This window comes from Rhipicephalus microplus, chromosome 2, assembly GCF_043290135.1.
Source record: "Rhipicephalus microplus isolate Deutch F79 chromosome 2, USDA_Rmic, whole genome shotgun sequence".
Taxonomy (NCBI): domain Eukaryota; kingdom Metazoa; phylum Arthropoda; class Arachnida; order Ixodida; family Ixodidae; genus Rhipicephalus; species Rhipicephalus microplus.
This window is the reverse complement of record NC_134701.1, coordinates 120,813,217-120,838,961: the sequence shown is the minus strand read 5'-3', so window position 1 is coordinate 120,838,961 and position 25,745 is coordinate 120,813,217. Positions and strand designations below refer to the sequence as shown.

Sequence of the window (25,745 nt, the reverse complement as noted above, 5' to 3'; positions counted from 1 at the left end):
GGAACCTGCGTTACCAATAGCGATAACGCTTGAACATTCGATGGCAAGTGTGTAAATGCCGACGCGCTTCACCGCTGGTCAGTAGGATACAGCAACCCATTTGAACTGTGCGGGCCAGTCCCCACAGAAAATTTCACGGACGCGACGATGTTAAAGAGTAACTTGCGAGGTATTGAAGAACTTTCTGCGATGGAAGGAAAGCTGTGGATATGGTAGCAGCTCCAATGCTGGCAAAAAGCGGAGCAGGTGCGAACTCCAGACAAAGAACTAGTAGGCGCTGACTGAATCAGTGCATCAGAGTAGTGACGAGGAGCTGTCTCTGTACTAGGTGAACGGGTCCGAGCAAGGCCTTTGTACATGAAGTTTTAGGCTCCAGCACCTTCACCAGTGTCACAAAATTAAAACGGAGGTCTTGCTGCAGAGATCAAGATAGCACAAGCAGGACAGTCTTTTTTTTTAAGTAGGACGCGCAAGCAAGCTCTTTACCTTCGTCCTTTCTATAGTCATTCGTAGCACATGCGTAAGTATTATCGTCTTTTTTGCCGCAAGCACGTAGCAAAAATAAAGCATATGATTGCAATAAAAAATAAACTTTCGCTCAAGTGTTCTGTAAGTACTTCCAAAAATTACGCCAGATGAACTTGACGTAAGCTCAACCTGTTTGTTTTAAACTGTACAGAAAACCGTTGTAACACGAATATTTTGTATACACGAAGCACTCGTTACTTTGTTGCATAACGAGAACTTTTTTCTAACGCACCAACTTCACGGGGGGAAGACCACAGCAAAACTAAGAACAGGTGAAAAGTTGACGTGTAAATTCGCCGACATCACAAACTTCTTCGGTTCTCGGGAGAGGTCGAACTGCGAATTGGAACTGTTTTCAGTGCGTTGTTATTCCGGATGAAGGCGTCAAAAGCATCATCACTAGTATATGTGAGAAGCGCAACACTTGTATCTAGGGGCATTCGTTGACAAATGAACAACTGTAAAAATAAAGAATTACCGGTAGTGTCATCGCGTTAATAAGTGTAGACCAGTGCCACGTATAGAACAATAACGTCACATTAAGGGTTGTCGAAGAGACGCATTTCGATGGCATGTGTGTCGGCGTTCGAATAAACTTTACAGAGAGGGCAATTATAGCGGATGATACGGCGCTGTATAGCCATGGTGACATCTGGGTAAAGCACGCGAGGAGCTCGTTTCGGCTACGCGGGCGAACCCTCGAGGCAGTTTCGGGCTCTGACGTGGTCAGCCTGACAGCTAGGCCGCACATGCTTCTGATACAGCCCTTCAGAGCCAGAAACTGCCTCGAGGTTTCACCCAGTGGAGCGAAAACCAGCTCCTCACGCACTCTACACAGACGTGGCCGCGGCTGTGCGTATCTACCTCGTTTAACATGACTCCAACGTTTTTGGTATGGCTTCTAATTGCATTGTTAACGCACGTACAACCGCGAGGAAAAGTATGCATAACATTGCCTTCTTTAATATAATTCTACCTGCACTGTTACGTCCTCCCGTCTGGTGTTGAAAGCGTCTCTCCAATGATTTCCATCAGAGGCCAGAGCAGAGCCATCTACAGCACGTCTGTGGAAGAAATGCTCTGTAAGGCAGACGGCGTAGACGTCAATTTTAGCACATGCTCCTGTGGTCACTATATCTTTGCCCAGGGTGCACATTTACCTGCTTTGGACATTTGACAGTGCCTTCACTCGATTACAGCTAATTTTGTAGCCATATATTGCAATTTCATCTTCAGCTCTAGCCACATACTTGTAACAGTGTCTGTAAATATCATATTCAAAGTCACCTTAAATCTCATGAATTTCTCGGAGACGAAGGTGAAAGCCATACCCTTTTCTTCTCCGTCAAATGAACCGATCCCACGCGAGTGTTTTTCGCACCCAACTTGATTGCGCATTGCATCTGGGATGGGAGGAACTGCAAGCTTTGTGCGTCTCGCTTTTTTATAGATTATCCAGAGTAGGTATGCCTTGGACCTTTTTAACGATGTGATGTTCGGACGTCAAACATTACATGAACACTTTACGTCATAAGACGTCACAAATTTTGAATTCTTGTTGCATGATGACATCATCATCATATAACCTCATCAGACCACTTTCAGTGATACATACTTTGTGTATCTCTCCTGTTTATGTGAATGCCCATGGTGAAATATAGCGTCTGATAATGCATTTAGGTGTTACAACTTAATAATTCTTAATTTATTAAGTTACAAAAGTAAGGCCAAGTCTGTGACTTGTTCAAGGTTGAACTGTATACTAGGCCTGAAACGAGGCGTTATTACTAGTTGAGCGGCGTAACGGCTGTGCCATCACCGTTTACCGCGAATGCATGAACTGACCCTATTTTTGATCTGCCTTCATACCACCACATTCCTTCCTCGAGTTTTGTTATCCACCCGTTACACTGTCCGTAATTGTCGGCGCAAACAGCCTGCTATGTTTGACAAATTTCGGGACCGTAGTAAATCATTCCTTTAAATTACATGAACTATGCGAGTATGACAGATTGTTCTGGAAAATACGTGGTCTTCAGCGATAGCAATACAATATTCGAGCACACATGCATAAATGCCGACGTGGTTTACCGATTGTCAGCCAACCGACGACCGACCCTGAGTGTGCCGCTATCAGGGCTAGTGTGTATCGCTGCAAACTCACTTTCCGTTCACTGGCCACAAGGTCAGCCAAATAGGCAGTTTTATCTTGGACCATAGCCTGCTCCCTTCGTCGACGACATGAGCTCGAAACAATACACATAAGCCATAGCTATCACAGGCCTATAAAGTGTTGAGGCTTCCACAGGGACCACTTTTACCCCAAAGTTTATTGGTACAAAAGCCTAATTCTTATATGCGGTCATCTAAACCCTCCCATGCCTTACTAGTCTGCGTTTTAAAACAATGAATCTTAGAAGGCGCACTTCAGCTTCAACAGCTATGACTTTGTGCTGTCAAAGTTAAACAATGAATGAAAACGTATACTCCGTGCCATTTATTCTTATCCTATGTTCAGATTTAAATAAATTTATATGCGTTTCAGTAAAAAAAAAACGTGGCAAGAAATTTGGACTTAAGTGCAGCAAATGTGTAGGCTCTTTCAAGAGAACGAACTCTCGACATGACTAATAAAAGCAATATCTAGAAAATTTTGCGTTTAAGAATTTATATCGTACTATAGTGCCGCCCATTGTTTTAGGTGCTGCAAAGAGCAATTTTCACGGGTAATGACAATCATCTGCTTTCCTGTGTTAGAACTTGCATAAATGCTTCGCCTTCATTACTAAAGAAGTAATGTAAACCATTTCACTCACCATGACTCGACTTCCGTTCTGGAAAAAAAAGTGACACAAATTAGTCATAACCATTGCTATTGTTTCATGGCCCACTTACTTAGTATACAAGACAAATCCTCTTAGTTTAATGAAAATAATTACAATAACCATCATATTTTAGCCATGATACAGATGCAGTGTGCACGTGCAAAACGTTTTAAGAAGTGCCCGTCCTGCGCGAAAACCGCAGCAAAGTCACAGCTAAAAGTCAGAAGAGTGGGATTTGTCAAATTTTTTTTTAAAGACTCTTCGGGCAACTACTGCTGGTGCACTTGTGTGGCACCTTTTACTACTTAAATCATAATTTTTTAGAGCTAGATGAGCATTCACTACATCATTATAATTTTTCGTAAAAGCGTGTTACCCGCAATACACCTGTAGGGTAATAATGATTTTTGTCGATGCTGTTACTCACGGCGATAAAAAATTATAGCTGAACCTTTTTTTTTTTTTGGACACGCACGGTCAGGCCTTCCCACTCAGGTTAAAGGGGTCTTTAGCCAGGGGATGTTGGCTTTAGTCGCGTCTAGTGTGCACCAGCTAGAGTGTTTGCACTCACTAATTGAGTGTTTTTCGTTAGGTTGAAAGGAACATTAACCCAATCTTTACGTGATTTACTTTGCGTGACGTATGATTACTATTTGACTCGTCTAAAACACCCCTTTGCGCATGTTAGCGCGCTTCCTTACTCTAGATGAAGTCGACATAGGTTCTGTTTGGATATAATTTTCAAGCACTAGCGTGGCTCTGTGGTAGAAAAGTGGGAGACCACACAATCGGCCATAGTTCAATTCTTTTTTTTTTCTAGCTATCTCATTATATCGTTCGTTTTGTTTTGTTGTTTCGCGTTATAGTGGCTCTGGGCTTCGATGGCGGCTGCTGATGACGACGGCAATAATAACGGGCCTTCTGATTTTATAAACGTAAAACGTAACTTTCTCTGAGCAAATTGTGCACCTATTTGAGTACTTATTTCAGTGATATCCAAGATATGGCTCAGCTGGCTGTAAGCACTCATCATCTATCGGAGTGTCCGCCTTCTTGCTATCGCGTCCTTCGGCACTCATCGAGCGTGGCTCATACTATGTGGCTGAAATTCACAATAATCATGCGTTTACGGTGAATATAAAGTTACAGTTGCATATAAAGAAAAACTTTCACTATAATAAGCTTCGAATGCTTTTTGCATAGTTTTCCCATTTTATTTTTTCAGCAACTTTACTGTTAGAACAATTGAAACCTCCAAAAGACAATGACCGTCAACGTCTGATGCAAAGTGAGTCCTTTATATTGGTTCATGTTCACTTCCCTTGATTGAATTTTACCCCAGTTTTGTCTGTGTTATACAAATTTATTGCGTGCTCTAGTTTTTTAAACTGGACACGACCTTCACAACTCCTTTGCAAGTTATATGGCCCTGCCGTTTTTAACAAAACTGATGTATATATCTTTTTGGGAAGAACAAATAAATTGAACTGAATTGACTTTAGGTTGTTTCTATGTTTCACCTTATTACTCTTTGCTCTTCGGCAAGGCTAGTTGTCAGGCTCCGCTCTGACTTCATTCAAGAGAACGCCGGTTACATCATAGTTATGATAGATGTGGGAGGGGTAAAACTCAAAGAATGCTGTTTCGGACCTGAACTTGAGGCAGGAAGTCCGAAAAACTGCACACCGTGACTTCTAGCATGAAAATTATGGTGTTCTTATATACTGGTATCCACGAGGCAGATTCAGAACTCCCTACTCGAAAGGACCTTTATGACGAGCGCAGCAGCCTTGGAATTCCGGACTCTAGTATGCCAAATCAGTTTGCCACATCAGGCCGATGAAATAAATTTTATGCATTTCACATACAAAGCGTTGTCGGCTTCACTTCTTTTGCATCCAATCATGCGCATAAATACAATTCTTCCATTCGCTCTCAGCATTTCTTCATTCTCGATAAAACAACAAGGCAACACAATGTCACCGGCACTTTTTTTAACTCCTTAGTGCAGTTTGGCTTCGAAGTACTTGAAAAATGTTTCATATATTTGGGAGCAATACATATATATTGAAGGTATTACAGATGTTCGAAAGTTCGGCAGCTGCACTTATGATGCAAGAATATCCTGACCTTTTTACCGAGAGTCTGGAAGTCAGCAAAAGACCGCCAGCACGGCTTCATTTAAAGGACTGAGCACCAACATGGTTTTTAAGGGCAAGAAAAAGTTTATTTTCTTTCCTAGACAAAATGTCCACCGAGCTAGATCGACTCGTGGCCGAAGGTACTGTTTCTGCAGTTTCATATACAGAATTGGCAATGCCGATGGTTCTCGTGCTGAAACAAGACGAGACAATTAGCATGTGTTGCGATTTCAGAGTTAATTTAAATCAGGATGCGAAATGGAGAAATGTGCTTCACCCGTACAGGAAGACATTTTCGCTACGCTTCGTGGAGTTCAGCAGTAGAGCATCCTGTTCTACGCGATTATTACAACCAAATTGTTCTAGACGAAGAGGTGCGCAAGTTTATGGTTTTAAACATTCACAATGACCTCTTTTATTACAATAGGCTAATGTTTGGGATGGCCTCGGCACCTGCTATTTTTCAAAGAGCAATTGAGCATTTTTTTTGAGGTCTCCGAGGGATTCAAGCGTGCTCAGGTGACACTGCAGATGCAAACGATAAGCCAACTGTGAACCTTCAAGCAGTATTGCAGTGGTTCAGAGAATACAGCGTCAAGCTTCACTCGGACAAGTGCCGAATAGGTGAAACATCAGTTACGTATCTAAGACACAGCATAGACGCAGGAGGGTTACACCCGTCGTAGGAGAAAATCGAAAAAATTACGCTGGCTCTGATTCGCCGCAATGCACGGAGCAGGGGTCTTTTCTCGGCATGAAAAGGTATTACAATAAATTGTTGGTTAATCTCTCCACACTCCTGAGTGCCCCTTGCCTTCTACTCAAAACCAAATTGAAGTGGTTTTTATGGCTCAGCGTGAAAACAATTCCTTTCAGAAAGCACAAAACGCTCTGTGATCCATGCGTGTGCTAACTCGCTCCTGTCCCGCACAAGAGATGTTTCTTAAGTCCGATGTGTCATGTGGAAGCGGGCTAATTTCACCGCATTCAAAGACTTTAAAAGCCCTTTTGATTTCGACCTTGCTGGCGTATACTGCCGCAGAAAACAATTAGTCGCAGGTTCATCGTGAGGCCTTGGAATATGGTTTATGGCGTCACACGATTCCAAAATTATCATCTGGGCAGACAGTTCACGCTCATAAACGACCAACAAACATTGGTGGGTCTCCTAAGAGCGGGTCGTCAGACGCCGGTTAGGGCCGCAGCTTGCATTTAGCGCTGGGCCATCATACTTTCAGCCTACTGATATCGGATGCGAAAACACCTGTTTGCAATTCTTTTGTGCAATACTGATGCTCTGAGATGTCTGCGGCAATCTTTACAGGAAGAAATGAAGCGGGATGAGGAAGCCGAAGTTTTTCTAGCCTATGGTTAGTGTGATCAGCTGGTCATGCGCTTAAAAAATTTCCAGGCACTCCCCATCTCGGATGAAGTAACGTTTTGAGGTACGCAATTACACTCGGGAGGCTTGGCCACAAAAGCTTGAATTGAAATGTAAGGAAATATACGTTTCGTAGAAAAAGCGACAAGAGCTGTCTGTTAGTGAAGAAATCCTTCACTGAGGTCTTCGCTTCATAGTGCCAACGGCAGTGCGTGTGAAGCATGTAAGGTTTCTGCATGAAGCCAAACAACGAGTGTCCACCATGAAAGAAAAGGTGAGTTCTCGATTTTGGTGGCTGAGCAAGACACAGTAGCCACTTCATTGAAAATGACTCTCTGTTATAAAAAAGTTGTTTGGTTTTATTTACTTGAACTCTGATGTTACGAGCAAGATTTACTGTTACGTGGAACATGGCTATGCCACTTCCGCATTAAACGACATGGTCACACCGTTCTATCTAATAGCCCGTGGTGTTATTGACACGGGTGAATAAATATAAAACTAAAAGAGAGAGGGAAGTGAGATAAGATTGCACGCATGCGCACTCGAGAGTTTATACCGCATCATTCAATGGGTTATCGCATTTCTTCTCCCTTAGTAGACAAAATGCTCGACTGGTTTTTTTGGCCCAAGTGGGCTGACGTAGTTGCTGAGGATGCACTTTCGTGCCACACTGGCAGGTAGTAGGTACGTGTGACCCTTGCATTCAGTGCGTGGATATTTAGGTTAAGGCACCTCCTTGTTGCACTAAAAACTGTGTGGTCGCATGGACGTAGTGGCAGTCCAACCAACAATTTTTGCAAGCCTCATAGGTGGTCAGCGCCAAAAAATGTTCTCTTTTTGTTTTTGATGCAATACTGCATCCGGCATACACGTTAAAGCACGTTGAGAACAAAAACAAAACAAAGAAATCAAAGTACACATACTTAATACAGTATGAAACCATCATATTGTGCCTCGTACAAACTGGCGAATGGTGATGTGGCTAGAGCGCTGGGAAATCTTCCTAGCTACACAAGCAACAGTCAACTGCATCGAAATCGGTAAGCACAGACGTCGGTCGTCGGTAACCTGATCAATGGCGGAGCTTCTCGTTTTTTTTAGCATAATTTTTGAATACTAGAGCGTTATCGCTAAGGCTCGCGGTAGCCATAGTGCGCTCTATTGCTGCACGTTATCTGAAAAACAACCATGTAAAAACAAACCTTTTAAAAACAAACCCAGCGAAGCAATTTTTAAATTTTCTGATTATTGCGGAACAGATTCTTCAAAATGATAGTGACAGTATTTTGAGAGCAACGCCCATTTACATAAAAATACATCATCCACTGAGATCATTAGCTTAGAAAGCCACCCGAGCCCTTTTTTGTAAAACAAATTTATGTTGATATGCGCTAATAGAGTAGAACGCTTGGTGTGCTGAAATCTGCTTTTTCTGACCAAATCCCACCGACAGTCCACATGCACGGTGTGTGTTACAGGTGCGATGAGGTTTATTTAACCAGAAGAGTCACAACGAGGTCGCAACCAAAGGGCCGTACGCAAGGCTGGCAAAGACGGCATAGCTTCACGCACATTCAAAGCGCAGGGCTTTACGTCCTCTTCCGAAGGCTCATACGTGTTGGTGCATAAAGTTCACTACACAGGTTGGTTAGTCTTTTTCACCAATACTATGCATTAAGTAATAAAGGAAATTTAGATCAAGAAAACGATTTTGGAAGGTTTTTGTAGCTATGAACCTTGTGTTAAAATTAACGTTCTCGTTACAGTTGCAGACCAGACTTGGTATTGCAGGCCTTCTATTGATCAGTGAACGAAGCACATAGTCTTTGTAATCTCTCATAACCTTTGTTATCCTGGTAGCTGCGCATTTGTAAGTCACTCAACTGGTTCTTTCTGTATATCTTTGCAAGTAATAAATGCATATAGGTGAGACGGGGAACCTAATCATGTCTGCGTTAATACAGTGTTCGACGGCAGATTTGCACGAAATGGCGTATTGCGTAAGCTTCTTTCAACTTATAATAAAAAAGTAAAAAAAGTAAAAAAACATTTGTGGCATTATAAGTGGCATCGTGGAAGCCGCTTACACATTGATTAGTTTGTCACCTAAAGAAAATATTGGACGTTCTTGAAGTATTCACTCGAGCGATCGTCTTCTTCTGTGACTACGACAATAAAACAAGCATCCTGGGAGGATTGGAAGTTTTAGAACCACACAGATGTTCGCCCTATGTCACTTGCAATGGTCAGCCTTCCTCCCCAGGCTATGTAGGGCAAAACTAGAAACAATTAATCACGCAGGACCTTCAACAAAAGCAAGCTAATTAAAGAACACTGTATTTTTTTTTCAGGAATACTTTCGGAACCTGCTGTAAGCAAGGACAACGCCAGCGCGCATGTGTCATAGTAAGTCAAAGTTGGCGCTAGACTATTTCAACGCTCTCTTTGAATACCTTTTTCTCAGGGGTTGAATGCTTCTACATTCTCAAGACATGTGTAATATTGATTAGTAACACAAAGTAAGTTTTTGTTGCGTAAAAACTATAACTGCGTGACGTGTACATAACCAAAAAATGTCCTTCAATGATTTCCATCAGTTCTGTGCATTGAACCTCGAGCACCATATCTACCAGAATGTACTTTTTTCATTGCAAAATAATATTTTAGCTTTCTGATTCGGCTTTTATCATTTCGCATCTGATCTATTCTAAGCCTGCTGACGTCTGTTTTCCCTTGACAGATTTTCAGAATAACGTTTTCCTGCTGAGAAATGCTTCTTATAAACCCATTCTAGCTGTTTTGCTTCATGTAACTTTAAATTTTGTGACTAATTTTTTCGCTATGTGAACGCGAAAACCTGCTAAAACTTTTAGTTGAAGGAGTGTTCAGAGTACTAAGGTAGTTCACGTTTTAATTAGCACATTTCCGGATTGTCGGTTCGCTATTAAGTGGCAGACAATATTCAGACTAACCGAACTCATAGCGATCGTGGTCTAGCTAACATAGCGAATGCCAATGAGATGCTGCAGAGGTGCCAACAGGCCAGAGGAACGCGAAGCGGGAATGGACCTTGTGCACTAGGAACTTTTTTCGGGTGCTTTTATTGGTTAAAGATCTACATGCACAAGGTGAACAATCATGCGCGCAATGAGATTTCAAAGTATGACATGAAGTAAAAGAGTCCAGAACCACTTGTCTTAAACACCTCAAGCAACCTATCGACAAGTGTGAAGCAAGTCAGGAGTAAATTTACCCACGGCTGAACGCACTGCACATTGCGTAAATATACCGATGGTTCAATTACGTAATGCTACCCCAATATGGGGCTTCAAAAACGTTTTCGCTATTTTCAGTCATCGTCGTGCTCTTTCCCACATACGCAAGTTTTTTGCCGCGACCAAGGCAAAGGCGAGACATTTATTTTGGTGGCCAGGCGTAGCGCAAGTCATCTGGCTCATTGCAGCAACAATCAAAACTGCGCAAATACATTGCTGATATCTCAGACTAAAAAACCAGTGAATTGGCTCAAGACGTTCGAAAGATGTCCGCGTAAGTATGTGGAAAATGTGGGACCAACAAAAGGGACAGTGTTCTCATAGTCGTCTACTCAGATGAAGTGGACTGAGCCGCTCACCGGGTCGCAAGTCAACTCACATATCACAGTCGATACCCTCAGGACTATAGCCAGCCGTTTCTGTATACCACGCATGGTGGTCTCTGACAGCAGGACGCACTTTACCGCAAGAAATTTCGAGCCATTTATGCAGAGCAATGAAATAGAGCATATTAGAAGACCTCCCAGTCACTCCCAGAGGAATGAACTGGCAAAGAGAGCTGTGCCCACTTTCGGAGAATGCGATAGTTTGAAGTATGAGGCACTTGTCTGATAAAATCTCCGACACATCTATTGTGCAATCATCGGAACGCACCCCACCAAGAGGGCTCGTCTACCTCCGAGAGGCTATTGAGATATCGCCTTTGCACGAGACTGGACATGTCTTGTCATTCCAGAGTTGATCCTGCCAGCGCTACAAGTGACCGAGGCTGGAATTTTGTCTAAAGAGACCAGTTGTACCTGAGAAATTGTAGCACCAGTGACAAGTGGTCCCAAGGCACAGTGTAGTCTACTCGTCACATTTGTCGGTTGGAAGCCAATCCTGCGGATTGGCTTATCCGTAGCTGCGTGGACGAAGTTCGTAAGCCGAGCACAGATGAAACCCCAGCAGTTGAAGACACGTCATAACCTTCTACAACAGGTTCCCTGGAGCCAGAACAACTAGAAAGAATGGCACCTGCTACTACAGAAGAGCATCCACAGCAGCTACATTGCTCCAAACGGGCCAAGAAACCAGTGTGAGGTTTTAGCTACTAAGGGAGAAGAAATGTGATAACTTGTGCAATGATGCGGTCGCCGCTCTCAAGTGCACATGCGTGCAATCTTATCTCACTTCCCTCTCCCCTTTAGTTTCCTATATAATAACGGGTGTGAATAAAAATACCGGCTTTTTTGTTGACATAATCAAAATGCCTTGTTTAAAACGGGAGCGGTGTTGCCGTCTCACACATAATAGTAAATCCAGCTGATGACACCAGGTTTCAAGTATTCACCTTTGAATTGCCCTTTATAACATATCACCATTTTTGATGGACTGACTACAGCATGAGAGTTGGTAATATTTTTACGAAGAATCGTCTTGCGCTAGATGGCTTACTCATAGGTGGTATTCCTATCTATGGAGCCCTAAACATAATGTCGTTTGTGCGTTAAAGAGACGCATTTATACTTTGAGCACCTCGTGTCCTACGATATTTATTGAAACATTTATGCGAAGGAAGAATGCAATTAGTCATAAGAAATTCGGGTGAATCCACTGGGATGACGACCACTGTCACGCATATGAGCTCTGTGAACGAGACTAAAATTTTTAGTTTTTTGTAGTTTCCCATTCAAACTACGCAAGATTATCTAAAACGTAATGCGGGAAAACGATCTTAACTTTTGCTTCCGACAACAATGTTTGCATGGTTGAAACAATGACACGTAGAATTACTCGGCGCATGTCACATCTTCCCGTCATGAAGAGCAATCATTGCGATAGATTGCATGGTATTCATGTATAGAAGAACGCCTGCGTGTTTCCCCGTGCATTACACAAGGTAAATAATTTCTGCGAAATTTCCCAGAAGTATTTCACTTTCTCCAAATGAGAAAACTGAATATTGGAATTCAGGTAAGCGGATTCTGCTCAGATAAGGTGCGATATTCACTGCCCGTGCGCTTTGAATTGTTGTTTAATTCACCCTCGTGCTGCCAATCGGTAGCTTTCTGAATACCTCTAAGGTAAAGCGGACTTCCTGGAGATATATTTGGCCAGGTTTCAGCTACTAATTATGACAAATTTCTTCTTGAATAAGAACGATTTTCAATCTGAAAAATAATATGGTGTTCTTTCTAGCTTTGTGCTGAAACTTCGTCATTGTCCGTCTTGCTTTCCGCGCAATATACACTTGAAACTCAAGAACGGTTTTGGCGCCTTCGTCATTTTCGTGAGTTCGCTTTACATTTCTGGGCAATACAAAACTCAAGTTTGCACGACCGAGTACCATTTCATTCTACAGTTTCAGAAGGGGAGCATATGCCAGGGCAGGAATCAGCAGCCTGCGGGTTGCGGAGCAGCATTATGCGGCCCTTGGCACGCCGTCGAATTCCTCGGTTCATGTTTTGTCACTTCTCTGAGAACCGACGTCAGATTCTTGACATAGAAGTGCATTTTCGCTTGTTGCACATCACTGCAACTTTGTGACATGCCTGATGGAAAAAAAGGGGGAATTTCTTGTTCATTTTGAAAAAGTTATAGTTTATCGCCCGACCATTTATCTTTGCCTGAAAAGCCCTACTAGAGCCCTCAACTTCCCAGTTATCCTTCAGCACCCCGCTCGGTCGCCTTCATGCAAATTGACCCTCCACCAGAAAAACTTCACCGACCCCTGCTATAACTGCATCTGCACAGCTAAGCACGTTTCATTGCCTTTCATGCTATTTGATGCAGCGACACCCCGCGATAAGGTTCAGTGCCCTTAAATATTTTGTACTTCTTAGTAAGCAGATTACACTCACCGGGAGCATCGCATATGTTTGAAGCGTAGCCTTGGGAGGGCAGTCTGATGAATTATTGGCTCCTTCCATCACTTCCTCGCCGTTGTTGCTTCTCACTAAAAAAAAAATCTTTCAGTTGCTTCACTACATACTTGTATGGGTTGAGTGAACCTATGGTAACATTTACTCTAAGCTTTGAGAATATTGTTCGATATACAAGCATACTCCGTCATTTAGATTTTGTTTTCTAGTAAATGTTCATTATATATTTGTGCATTTCTCTCCCTATAGCGGCGAGAGCTTATTTTTATTTTCTTTACTTTTATTGTGACTCAATACGAGTACACGTTCGTTGTGCCGATATCACTTTAAGACAGCTGTGTTTATATATTTGTGAACTTATAATTTTCTTCAATCCTGTAATCATTCTAGATGATTATGTACCAGTGTATTCTGTTCAACAAATGTTTGTTCGTGTGTCTATGCTTTTGCTGCCAGGGTAGCACGACCTATTCAGGCGTTTATTTAGCGTTTAGTCTTTTCCTCAAGACAAAGTGTAACAATTTTGCCTTGAATGAAAATGAAAAAAATAGATGGCACCACTGAGTGTGTGTTTTAGAATATGGCTGATCCATGAAAAACCACGAGGCAGGCGGGTCGATTTTGCTAGATAACCTTGCGTCATTTCTCACCCGTTAGTAGGGATGTTTACGGTCGTTTCACGGGAAAGAATACACTATTGCGGAAAACAATATTTACGTAAGTAAAAAAACTGGATCGGTAACGTACACGACTTTTAGGGGGTTCCAGTGTTGCTTATTATTCGTGGTCGTGGTAAACTTTCATCCAAAGAACGTGGACAACTTCGGTACATGGACGTCGCACACATAAATTTGAAATGGTACTCTAGGGCACTACCTCCTGATTCTCGTCACTTCGCTAAGACCTCAATTGCGTCGTTAATATTTATCCGAACGCACACGCTGCTGTAGACTTGTCAGCACCCCTACGTAACATTCTGCTTGTAGTAGGCATTCAATGAGCCCTGTTTGTGACAGCAAGCATGTGCATCCTGAAGGTTGTGGATGCAGGTCCGAGCAGGCTGAAGAGCTTTCTTGATTTTTAGGACAATGTCGTAAACGCTGTGATGTATCGTGGTCTGGAGGTCAAGTGGCGGCAGAGCATCAAACGGTTTCGCGACACGACATGTGTAAACAACCTCGTGTTCTGATGTTCAACAAAAATTTCATAATGACGCTCTTAGGCAAGCAACAGTGGTCATGGAAAAAACGGGAGACAAGGACTCAAAAAACAAAAAATTCACATGGTGAGTGGAGCAAAGCTTCGAAAGGTTTATTCGGCAAACCGTGAATCATCGGTCTGCCTGTATGTCTGCCTACTGTCTGTCTGTCTGTCTCTCTGTCTGTCTGTCTGTCTGTCTGTCTGTCTGTCGGTCTGCCTGTCTGTCTGTCTGTCTGTCTGTATGTATGTATATCCGTCCATTCTTCCGTCTGTCAGTCTGTCTGTCTGTCTGTCTGTCTGTGTGTATATCCGTTCATTCTTCCGGCTGTCTGTCTGTCTGTTTGTATATCCGTTCATTCTTCCGGCTGTCTGTCTGTTTGTCTGTCTGTATATCTGTCCATTCTTCCGGCTGGCTGTCTGTTTGTGTCAGTCTGTCTGTTTGTCTGTCTGTCTGTGTGTCTGTATATCCGTCCATTCTTCCAGCTGTCTGTCTGTCTGTCTGTCTGTCTGTCTGTCTGTATATCAGTCCAATATTCCGGCTGTCTGTCTGTCTGTCTGTATGTCTGTCTGTCTGTCTGTCTGTCTGTCTGTCTGTATATCCGTCCATTTTTGCAGCTGTCTGCCTACCTGCCTGCCTGCCTGCCTGCCTGCCTGCCTGCCTGCCTGCCTGCCGGCCTGCCTGCCTGCCTGCCTGCCGGTCTGTCTGTCTGTCTGTCTGTCTGTCCATTCTTCCGGCTGTCTGTCTGTCTCTCTGTCTGTTCTTCTGTCAGTCAGTCTGTCTGTCTCTTTGTCTGTTCATCTGTCAGTCTGTCTGTTTGTCTGTCTATCTATCCGTCCATTCGTCCGTCAACACTAGTGCCACCTGCTCAGTGAGTCGTACAACTAGTCGGTCACGTAACAAACAGAGAGACAAGCATTTACAGACTCACAGCTTTAGGAGTTTCAGCCCTAAAAGCTGGGCGACACAATTTTGGTCATTATAAGCTCTTTGTGAACTTTCGCTTAGCTATCGGTCAGGTGCTCACGTGCTGCATGCGTCTTTGTTAAAGTGTTCCACTACATCCCATACATTCGACACACGTTTTCCAACAGAATATGAAGTGCATGGCTAAGTGTAGTCAATCATAAAACCAAGAGAGCTGGAGATTTTCGTTGGTAAGCCTGTATGGGAAATACACCGTAGAGTGGCAGCACAAAGCACGAATCTTCAGCGTAACATTTAACAGGGTTTTTATTACAAGGAATGTGCGGGCCAGCCAAAGCAAACGCTTCTGTCAATGTGTGGCATGTGCTGAAATCGTTAATTTTGCTTCAGTTCTCTCATTTTTAGAGAGGCAGAGCTCCCTAGCCGCGAAGCTGAGGAGGATTTTACGTGGTAGTGTGCTGAAGATACCCGAGCTTTGAGGCAAGTCTTTCGAAGAAAGGCAGAGGTACAAGTACCAGCAGTACGCAAATAGAATGTGGCCTCACATCCAAAAATATTCCTCCATATCCACGAAGTGAATGTTGATTAAGGAGCTTGCTCCAGAGGTTAAACTCGGTAAACCCTGAATCCTCTGCAGATATGCTCAATCACCATCATATATAGACGTTATAAGAGAGTTGTTGTGTTTTATTGTAAATACACGTTATTTACACAATGATTTTTCTGCACGATATCATCTGTTATTCATATAACTGTACCAGTCATATGCATAGCGCGCGACTCGTCGTCTCTGTACAAAGCACAATTGGCTTTCGGCACATGCGTCATTGTAGGCACTCAAAAAGCTGCAACGCGTGATGGCTTGGGCGACGTATACCATAGCGTCCACACCACTTCCACCACGAGCCTTTCGAACGAGTGCCTCTCCATGCTCGCTGCTCATAGCGAAGCGCACTCATTGTGGTCCTCACCCGCTGTGTGGAGCCAGTATAGTGCCTCACACGCTGCGCTCAGGCGAGTGAGTGTCGCCTGAGTGGCGGCACGCCAAGTAGTGAGCGCTCTTAAAACGAAGAGCACAGCTGCTCCTCAAGCGGGAACAACGAGCTAGATCTAGACATTCACTCAAGAATCCAAACCCATCGCATCAGGCATCGCACTGCCGCACGTGTGCTTGTTCACCTGTATTCCCTGGTACAGAGATTTTTTTCTAAACACCGATTCAAGATAACTAGTGAAATATTGAGCATTTCCACGGTAAACGAATTGATGAAGCATGCGTCAGTGAGGCATCAATATATCACACTGAAAAAGCCTTTCCAACTTGCTTGGGGCGATTCTAAGAAATTGGTCATCATTTTGCAATTATAATGATCACACATGCGTGAGATTGTTATGAAGTAGTCGGTACTATATCCGTATTTTACCTACGCACCGTTCTTCGCGCTCGGAGTAATTGACCAAACACTACGTTGCTGCACTTTCCTGCTGTCTGGGAGGGTTGTCGCGGTTCTGTTGTTTAAGTTTTTCTTGTCATTCCGCGGCGTGAGTGACCGCAGACAAGGATGTTATTTCTAGACTAATGGTTACTGGCCGCATGCTTCATTTTTGTGATGCCGCTAACTATGATGTAGTCACGTTTCGACTTTTGACGGCTCACACCTTTTTCTACAATTCTTATACAAATGTTATCTCGTACAAATGACATGTAGCATGTTGTTATCTTTAATATTTCCTCATACTACAGCGACATAACTAGGCTAAACCAAAACAAGTTTTTCCGTGGTCATCCCATATCACTTGCAACTGCCGCCTCTGCTACGACAGCCAGCCATGCCGGCCCCTGGGACGTGCGCTCCTTTCCCCGTGCTCCCATTATTGTTTATTTTTTGACAGGGCTGGTGCCATAGTCTTGCTCTCTCTCTTAGGTCACTTTTCTAAAGCAGCCATCTATTCGTATGTCTCCTTGTTGAGTCCTATACAACATGATTCCTATACAAGAAGAAGCCGCCCAGGGCACCAAAGTAACCCTGCGTGCGTTGTAGCTCCGTAAGCATATGCTTAAGCCTTCCATCTAGGATTGCGTGTATAGGCTACAACTAAATAGCTTGGCTACAAAACACCATGGTTTCAGGATCAGCAGATCCCATATACTGTCACATAAAGCTTGCACGTACCGATCAGGAGCATCGAAAAAAGGTGTTCTAGGGCTATAAACGAATATACAAGTTTTCTCAGTAGTCATCGTTTGGAAGAATCAGACAGATAGAGACAGGTTCATTTTGCAGAAAGGCAGGGAGGTTGGCCTAAGTGATAGCCTGATCTAGCCTGCTACTCTACACTGGGAGAGGGCAAATGGTAGAAGAAAGACTAATGGATGACGATGGTGAGATAGAGAGGTGAGTATTTAGAAATCTCTCTAGCTGAGAAAAATTTTATAGCCGCGCCTATAGTCCTGTTGCTTTCGAAAAGGTTGTAACATCTATTATGACCACAGTTGCACTGTTGGTGTCTGGTCAAAGGCCCAGCATGGTCTCATCAGTTAAAGACCTACTGCGATATCGTTCAATAACAGAAATCAGTGTTTATCGTTCAAGTGCGTATGCTGGGCAGTCACAAAATGTGTGCTCAAGTGTTTCTGGCACATATATGTGTTCACAATCAGGACCAGTGTCTCTGCAACCGATGATATGTACGTAACGTCGTGCGTACGCCACACCAAAACGAATGTGGTTAATCGCACTTGCGAGTTACCTTTTCAATTTAGGGGCATGCGGAACCTCGTTTCCGGGTCCCATTTGTGAAGTCGCCGGTGTCGCCGTTTTGGTTTGGTTAAGTGCTGAAGTGTGTAGCTGCGCATCACGCAGCGAAACAGCGCGTTCGTGTCGGCTCGTGAAAACAGGATGCGTACTTCATGGACACTGAATAAAGGATTTTTAGCTTCAGCGTCTGCCTCTTCGTTTTCCATACTATTAATTGTATAGCTTAGGCCAAGTATCACAGGAGGTGCTTTATTGAATGTATGGCTAAATTTTGAGGAACATACGTCAAAGTACTGTGATTCTCAGGAGAACCATCATTTTCTAGGCCTCGAAATTTTTGCGAGGTAATAGTTTTCTAACAGCGAATATTAGCATGGTTTCCACCATGGTGTAAGAATAAGTTATATGCTGACACTCAACGCTCCGCGCATGGAGAGGGCGCGGGCAGATTGTGTTCGCCAATGAACTTCAGCTACGAGTAGCTTCCGTCGCGAGAGTTGAGATGGCGCTACTGTAAGGACCGCAAGCTATACGCGCGACGCTTCATCTGAACTTCGCACGTTAAAGAACATCTTTATGAAACCTTTGTGTGCATGAGATTTCGCGATTTATAAATGCGTTGCTTTGTGCCTGTGAAACCTGCCAGTGCATTTGTTACACTTATTCACGCTTTAAAATTTAGCGCACGTATGCCTTCACGCTGCATATATCACTCCTTGTATGCGTCAGCGGCCGTGTGTTCATGGCCGCACCTCTGAACGGGCAAGTGGTATTTTGTTTCAATTGCAAGTCGAGGTACCAGGTTTGTACTGAGCATGTGGCGCTTTTGAAGCCTTCACGTAAACCGGAGCACTTGGATAAGTGATGACAGGCTATTCCAAGAGCTTACGAAGCCTTGCAAGCTACTGACCTTGGAAGAAGCACTTCTTGGAAGAAGTGATTGCTGTCACATATCACGCATAATACAAGAGAAACGAGTTGCACGCACCAAAAAACCTATGCTCACTTCGGATACTCTACCTGTCATATTACCGGACTGCCCAAAATACCTGACCTCATAGCAAAAAACCAGGAAAGCTCGGTGAGAACGGCTTACTCTTCTGCAGACGTATGGGAAGCGACGGGGACCAGAACAGCAACTGCATCTGACTTGCCTGACACGATCGTTGAAAGTGAGCAAAATGTATTGCACGCGGAGACAGCGACTTCATAGCATGGCGATAATGAATCAACAGGCACATGCATGCAAAAAGCAGCGCTTAGGATTCCCCAGTGGCGGGCCTCATTCACGAGAAGAGAAGGATGCCTCACAACACGACACTTGCAGTGTGGGCCTATGCGCTACCGAGTTAGTTGTTCATTATGCCAGAAAAGTAATTTGTTGTTTTTTATTCAGATGACACTTTTTAGAGCTGCCCCATCTATGCCTCACTGAACCAAAAAATAATGAATGTTTCAGAATGACTAGTCAATACTTTTTCTGTGATGCAGCCATGTTTTTTACGTTCACTATAAGCACGTGATTTAAATCGTTTGCCATGCTAGATTCTGCAAGCCAGTTTTTCTGACTTTTATGATATCTCTCACACTTCATTGTCGCTGTCTTGCAACATTGCAGGCCCACTTCCGACCACTTCCGACACCACATGGTTCATTAGGGCGTAGGCCTTAGGTCACCTAAGATGCCTCATCAAATGCGAAATATGATTGTCGGCGTAAGATAAGGACTGCCCAAAGTATAGCAATTTAAGCAGTGCGCTTCATCTAGTTGTGGTGCAGCGGGCTCAATAAAATAGCGCTAAGTATGGTTGATGGCACTGGCTCGACAGTCCTGGCATTCCCAACATTTGTGTGACATGGGTTAACCCAATGCCGACTCTGGGAACCCAATGAAGCTTTTCCGCCATACTACGCTGCCTAAAATGCCAGAGGCCGAAATTGAGTCATCTGGGTCACGCTAACAAGACCGCCAAGGGTGGCGTGTCGATCAAGGTTTCCAATAGAACGCGTGTAAGTATTGTTTACTATAATGCAAAATTTTCCGATGAAGTTTTTGTTCATATTGCTGAGCAACCAGAACGCCCCAGATATATGCGTACGCTCACAGACGCGCGCGCGCAAAAGACGCATATACGCAGGGACACATATACTCACATACAAGCAAAAACACACGCCCGCCGGCTGTTCGCTTCCTAATAGCTATAGTGTGTTATTGCCCTCGGGCTGCTGTTCTGAACCAGAGATGCCGACGCTGACATCGCTGATGCCAACGAAACCTTAATTTCTGCAAAAAGAACTCTTTAGAACTGTCGCGTCAAAGTGTGACCACTCTTCAGGCCAACATTTGCTGTTGTCGCCGCATTTATGACAGGAATACTGTGAGCAAATAAACTGCATATCAAATTAGTAAATCAATTTGTTGCAGCAGAGTCACAGTGTAATAATTCATTGACATTCATGTACATGGGTGTTTCGAGTGCAATAAAAAAGTGAGGCTTCGCAGTAATAACTTACTACACGCGAATCGACATCGCTCCCCAGCGAGTGCCTTGCCCCCTTCCTGCGTGAGCGCTATCTTTCGCAATAAACGTAAACAGCCCCGGCGGCGAACACAATCTGGACGTGGCAGTGGGCGTAGTGTCATGACTTGACCTATTCTCACACCTTGGTTACCACTCTTTGCATTCGCCCCTCTTGGAGTCATACACGATCGTTACTGATGTCGACATGGTTGGGCGCTTAGTGTTACCTTACGAATTTAAAACCACCTTTCAGAGCGCTATGTGTTCATCTCAGTGATTCTGCAACATTAACAAAAACGCACTGCGAACTAGTGCGCCAAGTCTTTGTTTACGCTTGTCTGAGCGCTGTATTATCAACAAAATCAATGTGTCATAAATAAGCCAGATCATTAATTCGGCGTACGTTCGCACGTAACTTTTTGGCCTGTGGCTGAGCTCTATTCATATATTAATCGCCTACCGACTTTATATGTATTTAGACAAAATGTATGCCACCTGCTTCCCTCCTCTCTTAGACTTTTTTTTTTTTGGTCAGACTAATCTTGTGTGCTGCTTCACATATAAGCGTAATTGCTTTTTTTCTTTCATGATCTATTTGCATCACTACTGCATAGACACGAATACGTACTTCAGTTTCCTCCTGTACAATAATGCTTTGAAGTGTGTCACATGCACGAACAAAACAATTCGTTTAAATATTTCTTTTGAAAAAGTGATTATTTTATGTGACTAAATACAACACCGAGGTTTTGGCTGTACTTGTCATAAAATAAATTAAGAGTGCCGTTGTCAGTACCATATGCTTCAAACTATACGTACCAATGCTAAATAATGTTGCAAGCATTGGAAAAGTTGCAATTAACATAATGTTCAGGCCTGAAAAAAGAAACAAATTGTATAGTGGAAGCTGAGCATGTGGTACAGCTTATACTTAACATGGTCCGTTGCTTAGGCAAGAAATCATAAATTAATTATCTTCTCCGTCATTCGTTACTTTCGTTGCAGATGTATTTATGATCTGCCTGTGTCTCACTTAATAGCTTCCTGTCATTCTAGCTTTATTATCGAGTGGGTCAAACAGCGTTTAAATATAAAAAGTTCTTTTATCAATACTGGTATGGAGATTAGGAACTAGAAATCAAGCTTATAAAAGCGAATGCAAATGAATAATTTTGGTACAATTTTACAAGGCAATCAAGTCTTAATGACATCATGGTGTCGTTAAAAGGCAGGTCTTGAAGACATAGCCCAGAATTTTTTTACCACCTAAATCTTTTTGTCGACGCCCTAAAGCAAATCAAATTTTTAACATGGAAAATTGTGGTACCTTCATTAGGATCGGACAGTGCAATCAGGACGTAATGCCACTGACCTAAAGAATTACAGCATGTCCGCGGAGTGATTGATGATGAGTAGGGTGAAGCTACGAAGGGTTTTATCAGCAATCCATGAATTATCTGCTGGTCGCGTCCGTCCGTTCGTTCCTCTGCCTGTCTCTCTGTCTGCCTGTCTGTCTGTATGTCCATCCGTCCGTTCGTTCGTCCATCCGTTCATCCGCCTGTCGGTCTATCTGTCTCCCTGTCTGTTCATTCATCCGTCCATACGCCCCCCGTCTGTCTGTCTGTCTGTCTGTCTGTCTGTCTGTCTGTCTGTCTGTCTGTCTGTCTGTCTGTCTGTCCGTCCGTCCGTCCGTTCGTTCGTTCGTCCGTCCGTCCGTCCCTCCCATCAACCATCCGTCCGTCCGCCTGCCCACATGTCCATCTGCCTGTATGTCCGCCCATCCGTCCGTCCGCACATCTAGTGAACACTCCAAGTACCGCCATTTCGCATTGTTTCATGATAAATCATTAAATACAACTACCGCCATTCAGTCAACATTCGAAGGACCAAAACGAGATGTGGCTGCTACATACAGGAGACTCAAGACCCACCTTTTAACTAGCTTCACCTGTAAAGCAGGAAATAAACCTCCCTTGCTACAATACGCCTGTGGCTATTTCATGGATGAACCGCCTCACAACTGTGAGAAAATGAAGCAACCACATAACGCATATAGCTACAACAAACTTCGCAAAGAACAACTACATATGTTGGTTTAGGCGCCATAATTTTTGTCAACAGGGCCTCATTAAATTTGTGGCCTACTGGACGGCTATATGATCTCTCATGGTGAAGTACCTAGTACTCTAAATTATTACCTAATTTTGTAAACACATCCTCTATACTTTTACATCAATGCCGGTATTCTTTACAGTGACGACGCGCTCTTTTTCCAACTTGGGATGGCCTCGAACACACAAGGTTTTCACACTGTTAGCTATATCGTTTAGGCTGGCCAACACCAACGTGAAAACGTTTTTAACAGAGCATGACTCTTCTTCATACTTACACTGGAGTGGAACGCAGGCCCGTCGTTGCACAGGGAATGCGTTTTTCGATACTTGCCGGCGCTTCATGTTATTCTTTTCGTAAATTTGGCCGGCGATCTTGAACTTGTTTCTGTGTAGTGTCAACGCTGCGATAAAAATATAATAAAAATATTATTCAAACGTGCCAGGAGAGAGCCATTTGTGAATCACCGGAGCAGAGGGGAAAAGATTGTACGATGTGAAACAAGTTTTTTTCATATAATAATAACCTTTATAAAATTATGAAGGCAGAAGGAATGCAATACAAAACTTACCAGCTAAAACCTCATTAATAATGAAACGCATAGTCGTGACACATAGCAGACAACAGTCATTAATTTATCTGAAATCACACAAGTGCACACTTTTTTTCGCACATATGCGCAAAGTATTGGCGCGTGCGTTTAGCAATGCATGAAGAAATAAAACTGATGCTGATATAAATAAAGTTATCTACGTGCACATGCGTTAACCCTTCGCACATGCAATAGCGACAATGCACTAATAGAACACCATCAGATTTTCGGTGTGGTAGAAAATAAAGAAAAGGACAAAAAACTGTATATCACATGATAAATCACTCTAACACAACTCTAACACGCTGAAAATTGAACTAAGAAAACATGAGTTTTCATTCCTTTAGTACACCAACAGCTATGCGCTGGTGCAATAAATAAGGGATAAATGTGACATTATGACAATAACAAGCAGCAAAAAACATTTTGAGCTACCATTGTATTTAGCGCGCTGATATTTAAATTGTGGTTCTCGAGCTCTTTGGCCATTATATGGCTCTTGTGCCAAGAGACACCATGTATCATCATTTTTAAATTATGGAGCCTTCTTGTAGCACTCAAAACCGTGCGGACGTACAGACGTTGTGGCAGTAGAGCCAACAAATCTTTGCATGCCGCATAGATGGCCAGCTGTAACTAATCATTCCTTTCTATTTCTTCATTCAGTAGTGCAGACATTATACTCGTTCAAGTACGGTAAGAACAAAAAGAATACAAACAAAGCAATTTAAATATAGTTATTAAAGTATGAAACCAACATATTTTGCCTCGTTTAAACTGGCGAATGACAATGGGGCTGCAGCGCTCGGAATCCTTCTTGGCTACACAAGTAACAGTCAAATGCATTAAAATCGGTAAGCCCAGACGTCGCTTCACGGTAACCTGGGGCCGGATTCACAAAACTCCCTTACGAAAACATTTTTGCACAAGAGAAATTTTGTTGTGTAAGTCGATTCACGAAACGAAAAAAAAAAACGTCGTAAGAGGCCATCGTTGTCACATCGGCTGCTGCAATAAAGCGCGCTGTGACTGCTAGGGAACATGTCAGCGATTGTGATGCAGTTGCTATATTTGCTTACATCACCGAAAAGTGCTTGTAAGTAGATTCACGAAACAAAAACGTGCGTTAGAACAGCGTGGCGGAAAAAAAATCCTAAGAGTGTTTCGGAACACTCTTAGGAACATTGTGGCTACTTAGAACCTGCACACCACGGCGGTATGCTTTGGTGCCCTGGCTAGTTTTGAGTTAATTTACGCCCATCAAGGGCTGCCTGCTGACTGCTGGTGCATTTTTATTTCTTTCGGCGGTTTGAGTTTCGTGTGTTGTTTCCCTTGTACGCAGTGGATGGTGTTGACAACCACCATCGTCCGATAAGTTCAAAGTCGCAGTAAATGAAGAATTCAATTGGGCGTCAATGGCGTAAAATTATGCATTTGAAGATTTGTGGTTGGATGAAAACCAATGTGTTACGTGAATGGTCCGTGCATTCGAACGTGGCACGGCATAGGATCAACGTTATTTGTTATGTTGTTGTGTTGCGCCCCATCTCATTCAATTAAAAGTACGACTCGAGATCCTTGCCTCATTGGTGGAAATTACCTCCAAAGAGGTTATTGGGATCACATTCCTTGCACGCTATTGGAAATTAAAATGAGAGGAACGTTTTAGTGAGTGGTTCATGAACCTTGTGTTCTAGTGTACTTCCATTGGCTCTAACTGTCCAATGGTTGCGATCTCTGAAATACAGCTGTCGATACACTTTGGGACGATCTCGAACAAAGCGTACTTTGTAAACCAAAGCGTATTAGGGGTGCGCGTGATTAAGCATGGAGCTACAAACAACTCAAGCATTTTCACATTCACTGTTCAGAAACCAATACGGACCATGATAATATGGCAAGCAGTCGGAACAAAATGATTCTAGTTACATTGTATGACACCGGAAACATGCAAACCCTCACGATTCTGCACCAAGCCTGGGCTGAATTCATCCCTGCGACAATTACCAGCCGTTTAACTTGGCGCACGAATATTATTCAAAAGTAGAGCGAGCCACTGACATGTATTTTGTGCGAGGCAGTGACCACTTGACCTGAGAATAATAGCGTTGCGAAGGCGAATCCCCTGTCGCACGCTCTGATCGAAGCAGACGACAAACGCGAGCAGACGACGGCTTGGCCGACAGGCACAGCTTGTGATTGGTTTTGAAGCATCAACATCAGCTCATTCCGAGACCAACGCCTCCTAGATATCCCGTGCCTGCCGGATAAGCGCGAAACGCTGGTCGTCTATAGCGGCGCTGCCTACGTAGAGCTAAGAGTCTTTGTACTCGGCCTTTGAGATCGGCAATTTTAGCGTTTGCTACTAATTTCAGTGGATACCTTGTATTAAAATGTTCCTTGCTGAATCATGGCGCCACTTACGTACGGTTATTTGAAACTTTTTAACGTTGTTTTTGTTGCATATAAGTTCCAAAAAACGTAAAAACTTATTTGAAAACACCCCTACTTAAGAGGCGTCACCACCGTAGTTCGGACGACCACCGCTTTCCAAGTGACCGTCGATAAGTCAGCAGGCACGGGAAATCAAGGAGGCGTTGCCGTGACGTTACCAAAAC

General features: G+C 43.4%; 1 protein-coding gene across 4 annotated transcripts in view; it reads right to left on the bottom strand.

The window, feature by feature from the left end:
• Nucleotides 1–25,745, bottom strand: part of LOC142785868 (uncharacterized) — a 135,948-nt gene that overhangs the window by 84,705 nt on the left and 25,498 nt on the right. For 2 of the 4 annotated variants that reach the window (XM_075883903.1, XM_075883905.1), the window contains exons 2-5: nt 22,813–22,938; nt 21,243–21,299; nt 12,997–13,091; nt 3,345–3,362 (exon numbers count right to left, since the gene is read on the bottom strand). In XM_075883903.1, the coding sequence (XP_075740018.1) occupies nt 3,345–3,362; nt 12,997–13,091; nt 21,243–21,299; nt 22,813–22,879 (237 nt within the window). In that variant the 5' untranslated portion in view covers nt 22,880–22,938. The remainder of the gene's footprint in view (nt 1–3,344; nt 3,363–12,996; nt 13,092–21,242; nt 21,300–22,812; nt 22,939–25,745) is intronic. The other 2 variants (XM_075883907.1, XM_075883906.1) reach the window with 1 other exon arrangement.